Source organism: Chionomys nivalis, chromosome 2 (assembly GCF_950005125.1).
Source record: "Chionomys nivalis chromosome 2, mChiNiv1.1, whole genome shotgun sequence".
NCBI lineage: Eukaryota > Metazoa > Chordata > Mammalia > Rodentia > Cricetidae > Chionomys > Chionomys nivalis.
In genome coordinates this window covers 49,425,392-49,438,161 of record NC_080087.1, presented here as the reverse complement: position 1 = coordinate 49,438,161, position 12,770 = coordinate 49,425,392, and the positions used below count along the sequence as shown (strand labels likewise).

The following is a 12,770-nucleotide window of genomic DNA, read 5'->3' as shown; positions in this document are numbered from 1 at the left end:
AATATATACACTACATATACGTACAACATATACATAATTCAAATGAATTTAAAATATGGGAAAAAGGAATATAAATGAATACTTTTTTTAAATTTTATTTATTAAAGATTTCTGCCTCCTCCCTGCCACTGCCTCCCATATCCCTCCCACTCCCCCTTTTTTATCTAAGAGTAAAAATACCACTGTGGGAAATATATGGAAAGCAAACACAAATGAAATGTAAATCTTTGTTTTTTTTTGTTTTTTTTTTTAAATTATTTATTTATTATGTATACAATATTCTGTGTGTATGTCTGCAGGCCAGAAGAGGGCACCAGACCTCATTACAGATGGTTGTGAGCCACCATGTGGTTGCCGGGAATTGAACTCAGGACCTTTGGAAGAGCAGGCAATGCTCTTAACCACTGAGCCATCTCTCCAGCCCCCATGAAATGTAAATCTTGCAAAAATTAAAAGGTAAGACACAGTGGTGGAAAACAGCTTAAGTCAAGGTTTCCATTGAGAATATATTTTCAAAGCAACTGAATAAGATGTCAGAAATTGAATCTTAAAAGCATATTTGTAGCAGTTACCAAGTCAGCTTGATAGCATGGATTAAACCAAGACTATTGTTTTCATAACAATTTAACTGAATTAAACACTTTACCTTCTAATGGAGTTTCTAAAAGACTGGCATGTTTTGTTTTCACGTGCGTCTCCATATCTTGACTACTCCCCTCTATTTTTCCACAAAAGGGACAGTCAGGAGGACTGTAAGTTGTCTCGTAAATTGATCCTGGTACTGGAGACAATCCAGACTGCTTTTCTGGGCTTCTCAGGTACTGTCTAGATTCAGTTATCCTCTCTGTATGAAAAGCTTCATGTTTTAAAGTCCCATCTTTAGGAACGCTTTGGGCTGAATTTTTTGTAAAATTAGATGCACAAGCTGAATGAATACTTGCATGAACTTCCTTTGTCCTCTGTAGGGTGGTATTCTGGCTGTCTGGACTTTCATACTGTATTGCATTTAGTTTCCCAAAGTTTCTTTCTGGTGTATTCTGCTCAAAATGAGCAGTTTCAATATGAAAACACATTTCATCATAATTTACACCTGACAACTTGCAAAACGGACACGTAACTTCATCTTCCATGTGAACAGTCAGGTGAGCCTTCATATCTAGTTCTGAGGGTACCGTCTCACCACAGATGTCACAGGAAAGCATGGTGGGGACATGTGCCTAGAAATGAAGCAAAATCACAATTCTGAAAGCAAGAGTTGAAGAAAAAGGACATTTCATAAAATTACTTGGTCACTCTTGGAGTATTTAGAGGTGTATTAGCTTTGGCAAAAAAAAATATTCAGTATACTTATCATTCCTTAAATACATATACTTAATTCTAAGCCTCAATCAAAACCTCACCACAGGTTAAGCATCTCTTCTCCAAAAATCCAAAGTCCAAATGTTCCAAAATTCAAAACTTCTGAGCTATGACATGATTCTATAGTGGATCTATGCCTGATCTCATGGTTGGATGACAGTCAAAAACAGGCACACTGAAAATATAAATATACATGTATAAAGTATACATGAAAATACAAGAGGTACATGACACATACAGAAATTTTGTGTTAGCATTGTATTTCTAAATATTTTAGATAAAGGATATTAAACCTGTGCTGAATTTCAACATATCAAAGGTAATAATAAAATAAAAAATAAATTTATGAATCAGACATTTCACTAAGGCATGGTGATGTCTTCCATCTCAGCACTCCTAAGGCTGAGGCAGGTTGATCTCCAGGAATTGGAGGCAAGCCTGGTCTACACAGTTTCAAACCAGTCAGAGATGCCTAGTGAGACTCCATCACACAAAACAAAAATTCAAAGTGTTTGATTCAAGAGATAGAAAAAAAAGTATATTTAATTAGGTGTTCATGCAAGATAAGGTTAAAGGGAAAGTGCAGTCTACGTGTATATTTACTTACATGTATTAATGAGAAGGGTAAATGTACCTTAGTATTAACACTTCCGAGCTTTACAAATGGCAAACTGAATCGTTTTTACATACATGGAAACCTCTGGACCAGACAGGTCACTCTAGCCAGAAAATGAACACACACAGCAGAGCCCAAGGTAAAGCTGAGAGGCTGTAGGAAAACAGCACTAGCACTCACTCCTGGAATCCAGGAAGCCCAGAAAACGGGTTATAGAAGCTGGTTTCGTTACATTAGCTAACAGCTCATTCCTCTGAAGCTCAGTATCAAACGAGTTCCGAGACTTTAGATTTGATGGGCTAAAAGCATGCTGATTACTTATAGGAAGCTGATAAAAAAAAAAACAACAACAACAACGAACAAACAAAAACAACCCCTTTCAAGCAATCACACCACCGCCTTCCTAACCCACCTAAAAATAAAAACCGAGGGCAATTATCCCCTTCATGTAAACTCAAGCTTTGCAAAATGTCTCTACATTTTCTCCTTTTTCTTGTTTTTCTTCAGACAAGGAAAGTAAGTTTCTGATTCTAGAAGGAAGTTAGTTCTCTTGACACTCAGTTTCGTTTCAGATAAAGGATACAGTGGAAGTGAGATAGGCCAACCGTAGCCTGGGTGGCGCGGTGGCGAAGGCGGCAAGGCCCGAATCTGACCGAGTTCTGAGCCAACGTCCCACCGGGCTAACGTCCGACCCGGCTCCGGGCACCGGCCCTGCGGGCTACCCAGAGCCGGCCAGCAGACGGGGGTCCGCGGCTGCACCGCTGCGCCTCCCCACCGCGGGAGCCGCCAGCGTCCGGCGCCGCTCCCGCACAGCCCGCCAGAGCGCCGTAGGTCAGGCTACCCGAGACCTCCGCCCCCACCGCGAACCGAAAGGGAGCCCTGGCCTCCGAGAGCCCTCCGCAGTACCGCAGCTAACACAGCCGTTCCTCACCGCCGGAGGAGAGATCCCAGCATGCCCCTCTCCAGAAGCCGCGGAGTGTGATGCATTCTGGGACCTGGGGTGAGTTTTCCAGCAGCGTTTGCTAGAGCATCCCCGGTCCCTCCACTCTCCCGCCGCAGTTTCCACTTTAGATTTGCTAAAAGAAAAACTAGGTTCTGAGATCTTTGAAAGCATCTGAGTGTGTGTGTGTGTGTGTGTGTGTGTGAGAGAGAGAGAGAGAGAGAGAGAGAGAGAGAGACAGAGAGAGACAGAGAGAGACAGAGAGAGACAGAGAGAGACAGAGACAGAGAGACAGACAGAGAGACAGAGAAGAGAGAGGACAGAGAGAGAGAGAGAGAGAGAAAGAGAGAGAGAGAGAGAGAGAGAGAGAGAGAGAGAGAGAGAGAGAGAGATGTTAAGGCAAACACGTGTTTCTATTTACACTGCCTAGTGTCAAGCTCTAAATTATACTCTGCAGGTTAGTTAAACCAGGTTCCTTCGTCAGGTTACAAAGTTGCCTGTCCCCTGTAGTTACAATCTCCCCAGTGTTCCCACTAGAAGTATTCTTTGTACCTGGAGGCAGCCTGGGAACTAAAATACACAAAACACAGGACATTCTGGTGAGGCAGAGACAAGTAAAAGAAATGAAATGAATACCATAAATGTTACAAAGAAAATAAAACTGGGTTGCAGAGGTACAAATGTTGTCAGGAAGTCTTCTCCTTGTTAGGAAATGAGCTAAGCCGTTGGCCCCCCGCACAGAAATCCAATCAGGCCGAATCAAACTGCCCATGTTTTATTCAATACAGCGCTCTCGGGTGCCGAGAGCATGGCATAAGAGACAGAAAACAGCGGAGCACATGCAAAACCATGTGTTCCTCCGCGGACGTCCACTTAAAAACCCTGTGGGAGTGGTCAGGACCTGGTATGCTGGGATTTGGAGTCCAGGCCAACACAACTCCCAGGCCAGGGGGCTAGGATGGATGCCAGGGCTATGTTGACACTCCTAACTTAACATCACACTCATAAAGATAAGTGTAAGATGTAAGAAAGTCTCCTTTTAGGACGACAGTATTAGTTTTAATGTTAGAAAGTCTACTTACAGAGCTACTGATGTTAGGATAAGTTCTGTTTAACGAGGTGGACATTCTGATAAACAAAGTTAAACTAACAAGAAAGAAGCCTAAGACTGAGGAACTTTTCCTTACTAAACCATAACGTGCCAAAGCTAGGAGAAGAGTGATTACAACAGTGATTCTCAACTTGTAAGTCTCAATTCATGGGGTGGGGACGGGGGTCAAAGGACCCTTTCACGGGGTGGCCTATGACCTTTGGAAAACACAATTATTAACATAACGATTCATAACAGTAGCAAAATTACATTTATGAAGTAGCAACTAAAATAATGTTATGGTTGGGGGTCTCCATGATATTAAGAACCATATTAAAGAGTCAGGGTCTCAGCATTAGGAAGGTTGAGAACCACTGGATTACAAAATCAGCTTAGAGCTGCAGGGTCAGCTCACTTATGAGCTCCGAAGAAGCTCTAACGTATTTAAATGGGGGGGAGGTCGTAATCTGATAAGTATAATATTTTTAAATGATGAGGTAGATATGGTTCATGAAGCAAAATGTATTTCTTGTTTCTCTGAATTTACTAAAGGGGGTCAAGGAGTGATTATGAAAGCAAATGATATTCTTACAGGACATTGAAAGTCAGAAAATGAGCAGATTTGAGTAGTCACCAATTAGCTGAGAGATCAACAACAACAAAAAAAGTCAACTCCCTAGAGGTATAAAAAACAATATTCAGAAAAAAAGAAAACTTCTGGGAAAGAATTTGAAGGACTGAATAAAAGAAAACTTTGTGAAATGTCTAAACACAGTGTAGCTAAAACTCCACTCCAGATTTCCTCCATCATCAGCTTCCCGAGCGACTCATTTCCCCCTCCAGGACAGGTTTGGTTTATAAAGAAAGTGGCAGGCCATCTTCTGTGACCGGGCAAGATTCACAACTTGTCTGATCACCTTGCAGGACAGACTTGGAGCTGAGACAGTCGTGGACAAAGGAACATGTCATAACTGGACTGCTGAGTCATGGGTATTGCATGTCTTGTCCTTAAATACTACCTCAAGTCAAGACCCCAGAGAGGAACTTGAAAAGTCGTTGGAGCACCTGTCTCCCTTCCCAATGAGACCACATAGAATAAATCGCCCTTTTCTGCTCTTCACTATTTACTTGTCTCTTTTAATCAATTTATTGAGAATAAGAGGCCAGATCTAGTTGTTGGGGGCATAAGCTGTGATCCCCAGTCTTAAAACCCTAAACTCCTCCTCACATTTATTTCTGTCCCGCCTCATTTAGTTGGAGATTAGTGTTGAATTCTATGCTTTCCACTCTCCTTGTTTTGCTTCTTTCTTTACTCCTGCTTTAAAAGGAAAAAAAAAAAATAAGAGGTCGTGTTTTGGCAAAATGATCTCCTACTTAATTTCCCTCAAAATTAATTTCCTCCATTTGCCGTTTACTCCTTTGTGCAGCTCTTATGAGTTAGGGGAACACAATTTGCTATCTAATTTTGTACTTTTTTAAAAAAAATTGTATTTTTTTTTCATCTATCTCTTCTTTCTTCTGTTCTATTTTCTGAGAAACTTCCCGTTTTATCCTCTAAATTCCCATTGATAGATACACTTAAAACTTGTGATAGTATCAGGGGCCATGCTGGGGAGATGGCTCAGAGATTAAGACCACTGACCACTCTTCCAGAGGTTCTGAGTTCAATTTCAAGCAACTACAGGGTGGCTCAGAACCATCTAGAAGGAGATCTGGTGCCCTCTCCCGTCGTGCAGGCGTATATACAAGCAGAATACTGTATATATAAATAATATTTATAATAGTAGTTTCTAATCCCAAGAGGTACTTATACTTTTAATTTGAGAATTAAGTATTTTTTCTTGTCTCTTAGCGGATATTGTGGTTTTAACTTTTCTTCTTTTATTCTTATACTATATTTCTTCAGAACTAACTTTAAAAAATATTGTTTTGAGGTCAGAAGAGGTAATGCATACCTTTAATCTCAGCACTCAGGAGGCTGAGGTAGATGGATATCTGTGAGTTGGAGGTGTTTGGGACCTATATATAGCAATTTTCAATTCAGGCAAGACCACAGAATGAGAACTTCTGATGAACCAGATTGCTTCCATCTTAGGGTTGAAAGTCATCTGATAGTAAAGACTGATGGATTAGCCTTTTACATCTTAACATTAGAAGCCATTTTGTTACAAGGTCAAAATAAGTCCATTCCTGTTTTCTGTAAAACTTGTGTTTGACCATGCCTTGACTTATTTTCTGGAATGACTCATTCCACACCCTATACCCTAACTTCCAACCTAATAACATGTTCTGTCAAAATTATACATAACCAAAATTCCTTTGGAAGTCTCCCAACTTTAAAAAAAAAAAAAAACCACCTTGCATGTTTGGGGCTATATAAACCTTTTCCTGTGTCCAGTGCTATTTCCTCAAGCTTACTTTAAGGAAATAGTCTCTTCGGTTTGACAGAAAATAAATCTTGCATAATTTGACCAAAGAATTTGGGAAATGGTCTTTACTCTCATTTGCTGGAATTCACAAGACAAGCTAGGTTCATTCTTGTTCATGATTAAACTTTTATTTTTCAAGAATTGAATTCTACCTCACCTGTAACTTTAACTATAAATGGTTCTGTACTGCCTGCCTGGTCCAGGAAATAGCAACCATGCCTTTGTTTGAAAAGTTGTTATGACCATCTTGCAAATCTACCTTTGTTTCAGAGGGTTATTATAGCGACCTGTTATTATTAATACCTTATTATGACCACCTTGTTATATTCTGCTTTATAACCCTGACTATTTGCATGCCAAGTCCCCCATTTGAAACTCCCCTATAACAACTCTTATCTTCCCCTGTTGGGTGAACTGGACATATGGGACCCACAGAGAAATGACTGCTGAACTTCCCTAAAGGTGAGTTGATCCTTTGGTGTTTCTGCTTCATGAAAGAGTCTGCTAGACATCCTGCAGGACACAGAAGAAAGTGACTGACAAACTGCCCATATAGATGGAACTATCTTTGAAACTTCATGCTTCATGGAAAAGTTTGCTGGATACTATGGGGCTATAGTGATGGAGGAAGGTCATTGGTTAAATAATAAAGAAACTGCTTGGCCCTCATAGGTTAGAACATAGGTGGGTGGAGTAAACAGAACAGAATGCGGAGAGGAAGAGGAAGTGAGCTCAGACGCCATGCTCCCCTCTCGCTGGCAGATGCAGGGCAGCTCCTCTCAGAGGCAGACACAATGAAGCAAGCCACCAGGTCAGGCATGCTGAATCTTTCCCAGTAAGACTGATGCTACACAGATTATTAGAGATGGGTTAATCGGGATATGAGAATTAGCCAGTAAGGGCTAGAGCTAATGGGCCAAGCAGTGTTTAAAAGAATACAGTTTGTGTGTTGTTATTTCGGGGCATAAGCTAGCTAGGTGACCAGGAGCTGGGACAGCAGGAACACAGCCCGCAGCTCCCAACACTATAGGCTGAAGATGGATACCCCAGTGGTACAGAAAAACTTTGGGTGACTGTCCAGGTAGCAAGATGTCTCTGTCAATTCTAGAGTTTCAGAAGTTGTTTATAATGCACTTCCTGTTTACATATTATATCCTTCTGGAGTCTTTGATGGAGTTGAAGAATTTATAGTTATAGTTTCCCTTAGTTATGATAAAAGATAAAGTAAGTATAAATATTTTAACTGTAGTTCTTTCTTGATACCTGGTTTGTATATGAAGTTTTGCTATGTTAAAGTTGAAGCCTTCCTTTTGTTTAAACAGAGAAAAGGAAATGGTGTAGGAGGTTTTTCTGCCTATGTGTTGTTTTCATTGTTTAATGAAGAAATTGCTTTGGCCTGTTGATAGGGTAGAACTTATGTAGGCGGGGAGACAGAACTGAATGCTGGGAGAAAGAAAGGAGGAGTCAGAGAGACACCATGGATCCGTTGGAGACAGACGCTGGGAATTTTACACGGTAAGGCACTGCCACATGGTGATACACAGACTACTAAATGGGTTAAATTAATATAAGAGTTAGCCAATAAGAAACTGGACCTGATGGGCCAAGCAGTGATTTAATTAATACAGTTTCTATGTGGTTATTCGGGGCTAAGCTAGCTGAGTGGCCGGGACAAACAAGCGGGCCCTCCTCCGACATTGATTTAATTAACCTGACAGTGATGATTCGGATTAGTGGTCTTTCTCCTCAAATCTTTGGGATTAATACACCCTGACTCAAATATATATATATATATATATATATATATATATATATACACATATTTATATTATTAGCCCTACAAGATAGCCAACACCATAATGACAACATCAGTTAGGAACTGGAAGACTCTTGATGAGAAGATCAATATGTAATTAGAACTGCATTATTCTGTAGATGGATTTTTATTTGGGCTACCAACTCACTAAAAAACAGCATGGAGGAGACTTCTTATTAATCATGAAAACTTGGTTGGCTGATAGCTTAGGCTTGTTTCTAACCAGCTCTTATAACTTAAACTAACTCATTTCTTTTTTTTTTTTTGAGACAGGGTTTCTCTGTAACTTTGGAGTCTGTCCTCATACTAGCTCTTTTAGACCAGGCTGGCCTCGAACTCACAGAGATCTTCCTGCCTCTGTCTCCTGAGTGCTTAGATTAAAGGCGTGCGCCACCACTGCCTGGCTAAACTCATTTCTACTAATTTACTTTCTGCCTGATGACTTTATCACCTCATCTCCATGGTGCCCATCCTGCTTGCTCTGCATCCCTTGATGTCTCCTTCTTCTTCCCAGCATCCTCTGTGCCTGGAAATCCTGCCTAGCTATTGGCCATTCATCTTTTTTATTAAACCAGTCACAGTGACACATCTCCACTCAGTGTAAATCGGAGGCTCCACCCAAAGCCCTCTCCCCTGGAGTTGCTTCAGACCAAACTCCACTCCTGAAAAAAGTCCACCAAATGTTCCACCCCCAAGGGCATTAAAAGTCCCCACCCCTTGGGATCCTCTCATGGTTTCCTCAAATATACCCGGAGCCACCCAGGAATGCTTTGCTCAGAATAAACCTGGATTTATTAATTCAGTTTGATTGGCTTATTACATCAGTGGCAGCAGATTCCCATTAGCCAGGAATTTAATACTTAACAGAATATTCCACAATATTACTCAGCCCTAAGACTACAGAGAATAAATCTACAGACATTTAAAGACAAGGCATGAAGTACTTATGACTCAGCAGTCCAGTCATGGCATGTTCCTTTGTCCACTACTGTCTCTTCTCCGATTCTGTCCTGCAAGGTGATCTGACAAATTGTGAATCTTTTTTCAAGATACAGATTCCTCCTTGGCTACCCCATGGGCTTCAGCCATTCCTTTGTCTAACGGGAGATTGCTGGAGAAATTCTAATTTCATAGGATTATACTTCTAATAGTCTGGTGGGCAAAAAAAAAAAAATCGAAGTGTCTCTTTAGAATATGTTCATTCTTGGCCAGTCAGGCTGCTTACAGTGTTTGTATTTGGAAAGTCTTGTCCAGGTTCCTTTTGTTAAGCTTCCCTTCTCAGTTACACACATAGACAAAGAATCAGTTTTTAATCTCTTTATATTTCAGTAACCAGATATTTAGCTACTCTAAGACATTGAAAATTTCTCTGTGACTGGAATCATGCTGTTTGTCTTGCATAGTCAGAGCTTAGTGTTATCCATGGGCCTTAGTCTGCTGCCTCCACTGCTGCTTGCAGCTCTTCAGGGTGGATTATGGGCTTGGGTGAGTTTGCTATAGTGTAGAGTTCTTCATCCAGAGTTAATTCTTGCATTGATAGGAAAGGACATTTATTGAAATCCTTCAGGTGTTAGAGGTTGAAGCAGGAGACTTGTAGGTAACTATTCTTTCTGAGCTACATGATGGCCAGTGCTACCCCCCCCCACACACACAGCACAGCACATATAGTAAGAAGTTTATAAAGCTGAAGGAGGCAAAAGGCTGCATTGACTTTCATGAGCCTTGAATTTTTGTCCTGCTTTTAAAAAACCTGTTTGGGGTCAGGCGATAGTGGTGCACGACTTTAATCCCAGCACTCGGGAGGCAGAGACAGGAGGATCTCTGTGAGTTCGAGGCCAGCCTGGTCTACACGAGCTAGTTCCAGGAAAGACTCCAAAGCTACAGAGAAACCCTGTCTCCAAAAGCAAAAACAACAACAACAAAAAAACCCATAAAACAAAACAAAACCTGTTTGGGTGCTAGATCCCCGATAATAAATCGGTTCTTCAGTATACAACACTCTCATTATATTTTTCTAGGATAAAGAGGTAGATAAATGAACGAACAAAGGAGAGTTCGCCCTTGCAGGCGCAGGGAAACTAGTGACAATTTTGACATTCATCTACAAAGTAAGGCTGAAGACAGGGAAAGCTGCTGGGTGCTGTCCTTCAGAGCCACCAGCTGAGCAGCCACGCCCCTCTGCAGCCACGCTCGCTGCCACGCCCCCTCCGCCCTGGCCGCCGGAGCAAGGGCTTCTGGGAGCCGGCTGAGGGTCTGAGGAAGGGGCGCCGGAGGCGGCCATCTTGGGTTGGCTAACGGGTCGCTGGTGCGAGCCGCGGTCGCGGTCGAGGTGGAGCGTCCACCCCGTGCTTTCCGCAGCCGTGGTCACCGCGGGACACTGCGAGTCGGGGCTCTGGAGGGACCGCGTGAGTGTGTAAGTGTGAGTGACGCAGGCCGGCCGCGCTCGCGCGGGGCTGGGACCTCGGGCTGCTGCTGGTGTCCCTGGGTAGGGTTCCGGGCGGGCGCCCCTGGGTTCGCAGGCTCCGGGAGGGCTGTAGCTTGGGGGCGTGGCAGCGCCGGTCCCGCCCTGCTCGCGGCTCCTGGTCGTCCGGTGTCTAGCGGCTGTCACCGTGCCTGTAGGAGGGACTGGACGGCCCGGGGACCCTCCGTGCGGCACCCGAGCAGGCGTCCTCCTGTCCCACAGCCAGCAACCCTGCGTTCCGTGCTGCTGTCTGTCAGCTGGCTTCCCTGCTTGAGGATGAAAATGCAATGCATAATAGATGTAGGGATTTGGAAGCTATGAGAGGGCGTAGCGAGATGTCAACCATGACATTAACACGTGGGCTTTTTCTACACCTCAAAGAATAAGGGGGAAAAGACAAGAGGCTTTTTGACTTGCCTGTCAGTTTCAGTCCTCAATAAAGGCTGCTGTTTTGTAGGAAATAGGGTTGCTAAAGGGAGGCAGGAAACTTTGCTTCGCACCGAAGTACTGTGTGTTTGGTTGTGGGGACTCAGGATTGTCACTCCCCTCTCTGTACAGGCTTGTCATTTTCTAGCGAGGTGTCCAAGCACAGAAAAATGATGCTTTACTGACTTGAGAAATTGCTTTAACAAATATCAGAAAAGCAAAGACTCTTGGAAGTTCAGATTCATTATGTGCCTAACTTCAGCCAGTGTGGTTTTTGTAAGAACCGGGATAAAAATAAGTTTAGGAATGAAAAAGCAAGCAAGCAAACAACAAAAACTTCGGTTTGACAACTTTAAGAATTCTGGATAGCATTTCTTATATTTCATATAATTTTTTTTCAATTCAAGCCTTTGAATTCCAGTCCTTAAAAAACTTGTTTTCCAGCTAAGTAAATTTCTCTGGGTGAGATAACACAGTGAAGAAGGCAAAGATGCAGAAAGTTAGTATCACTGAATAAAAAGAAAGAACATAACGTGTTCTTGGAGCTACCTTTAATTTGGATTACAAGTTTGTTAATAATTTAAGAGGGATCTAGAACGCAAAAATGTTGTGGGGGAGAAGGGCCCAAAGTGACCCAAACAATGTGAGGAGTAAAGATTAGAGCTTCTATTCGTTTGCAGTTTTGTTTTCATTCCTTGAAGAAAATGGCTAGTTTTGTAATTTTCACAGTGGGGTAATAATTATGATCGTAATACATGTATAAAGATAAATATTTGTTGTGGAATAGAATATTTGTTTAGCTATGGAAAGATGGGTTGCTGTTTTATCTTGTCTGCCTAAGGCACCTGATTGGTCTAATAAAGAAGTAAACGGCCAATATCTAGGCAGAGGAGGGTTAGATGGGTCTGGTGGGTAGAGAGAAAAGGGAACCAGGGGCCAGCCAGCTGGACATGGAGGAAGCTGGAGAGCAGGATGGACAGTACACCCATGTGGTAAATGAGCCTCCGGGCAGCAATAGATTAATAGAAATAGGCTAACTTGTTTATTTTGTTTTTTGTTTTTAAGCTAGCTAGAAACAAGCCTAAGCAAAGGCTGAGCATTCATCATTAATAAGTCTCTGTGTCATGATCTGGGGCTGGTGGTCCAAAAAGCCTGTTATAGTATTGGAAAGGCTCAGGAGGTAGCTGGGTAAGTATGAAAGCCTTTAATCCTCAGAACCCAAGGCGGCCCTTGGTCCAGACTTGGTGGTGCACACCTTTTATCCTAGCCCTTGAGAGGCAGAGCTAGGCACATCTCTGTGAGTTCAAGGCCAGTCAGGTCTATTTAGCAAGTTCTAGGCTAGCTAGGCTTACAATGAGAGATCCTGTCTTTAAAAATAAAATGATTGTGGATCACTTTCGTGGTCCCATTGCTAGGGATTTGAGACAGGCGGATTCGTGGAGCTTCCTGAGAGCCAGCCGAGCCTAAATAACAAGCCCAAGGCCCTTGTCTTAACAGAAAAAGTGGGTGACTCCGAGGATCGAAACCTAAAGTTGACTGGTGGTGTTGACACATGCGAGCATACACATCCACAAATAAATAAATGAATGAATATTGACGATGGAATATATATATATATTATATATATATTCAG

General features: G+C 42.3%; 2 protein-coding genes across 8 annotated transcripts in view; one reads left to right on the top strand and one right to left on the bottom strand.

The window, feature by feature from the left end:
* Positions 1–3,567, bottom strand: part of Zup1 (zinc finger containing ubiquitin peptidase 1) — a 28,975-nt gene extending 25,408 nt beyond the window's left edge. Inside the window, exons 1-2 of one of the 7 annotated variants that reach the window (XM_057761506.1) lie at positions 3,552–3,567; positions 647–1,217 (exon numbers count right to left, since the gene is read on the bottom strand). In XM_057761506.1, coding sequence (XP_057617489.1) covers positions 647–1,217; positions 3,552–3,554 — 574 coding nt within the window. In that variant the 5' untranslated portion in view covers positions 3,555–3,567. Of the gene's footprint in view, positions 1–646; positions 1,243–2,155; positions 2,818–2,842; positions 2,929–3,551 lie in introns of those variants that run through there. The other 6 variants (XM_057761510.1, XM_057761511.1, XM_057761513.1 and 3 more) reach the window with 6 other exon arrangements.
* Positions 3,568–10,525: 6,958 nt separating this feature from the next.
* The window catches only part of Kpna5 (karyopherin subunit alpha 5), a 37,633-nt gene continuing 35,388 nt past the window's right edge, over positions 10,526–12,770 (top strand). The window contains exon 1 of the mRNA XM_057762785.1: positions 10,526–10,663. The gene's annotated coding sequence lies outside the window, so the exon portion shown is untranslated. The remainder of the gene's footprint in view (positions 10,664–12,770) is intronic.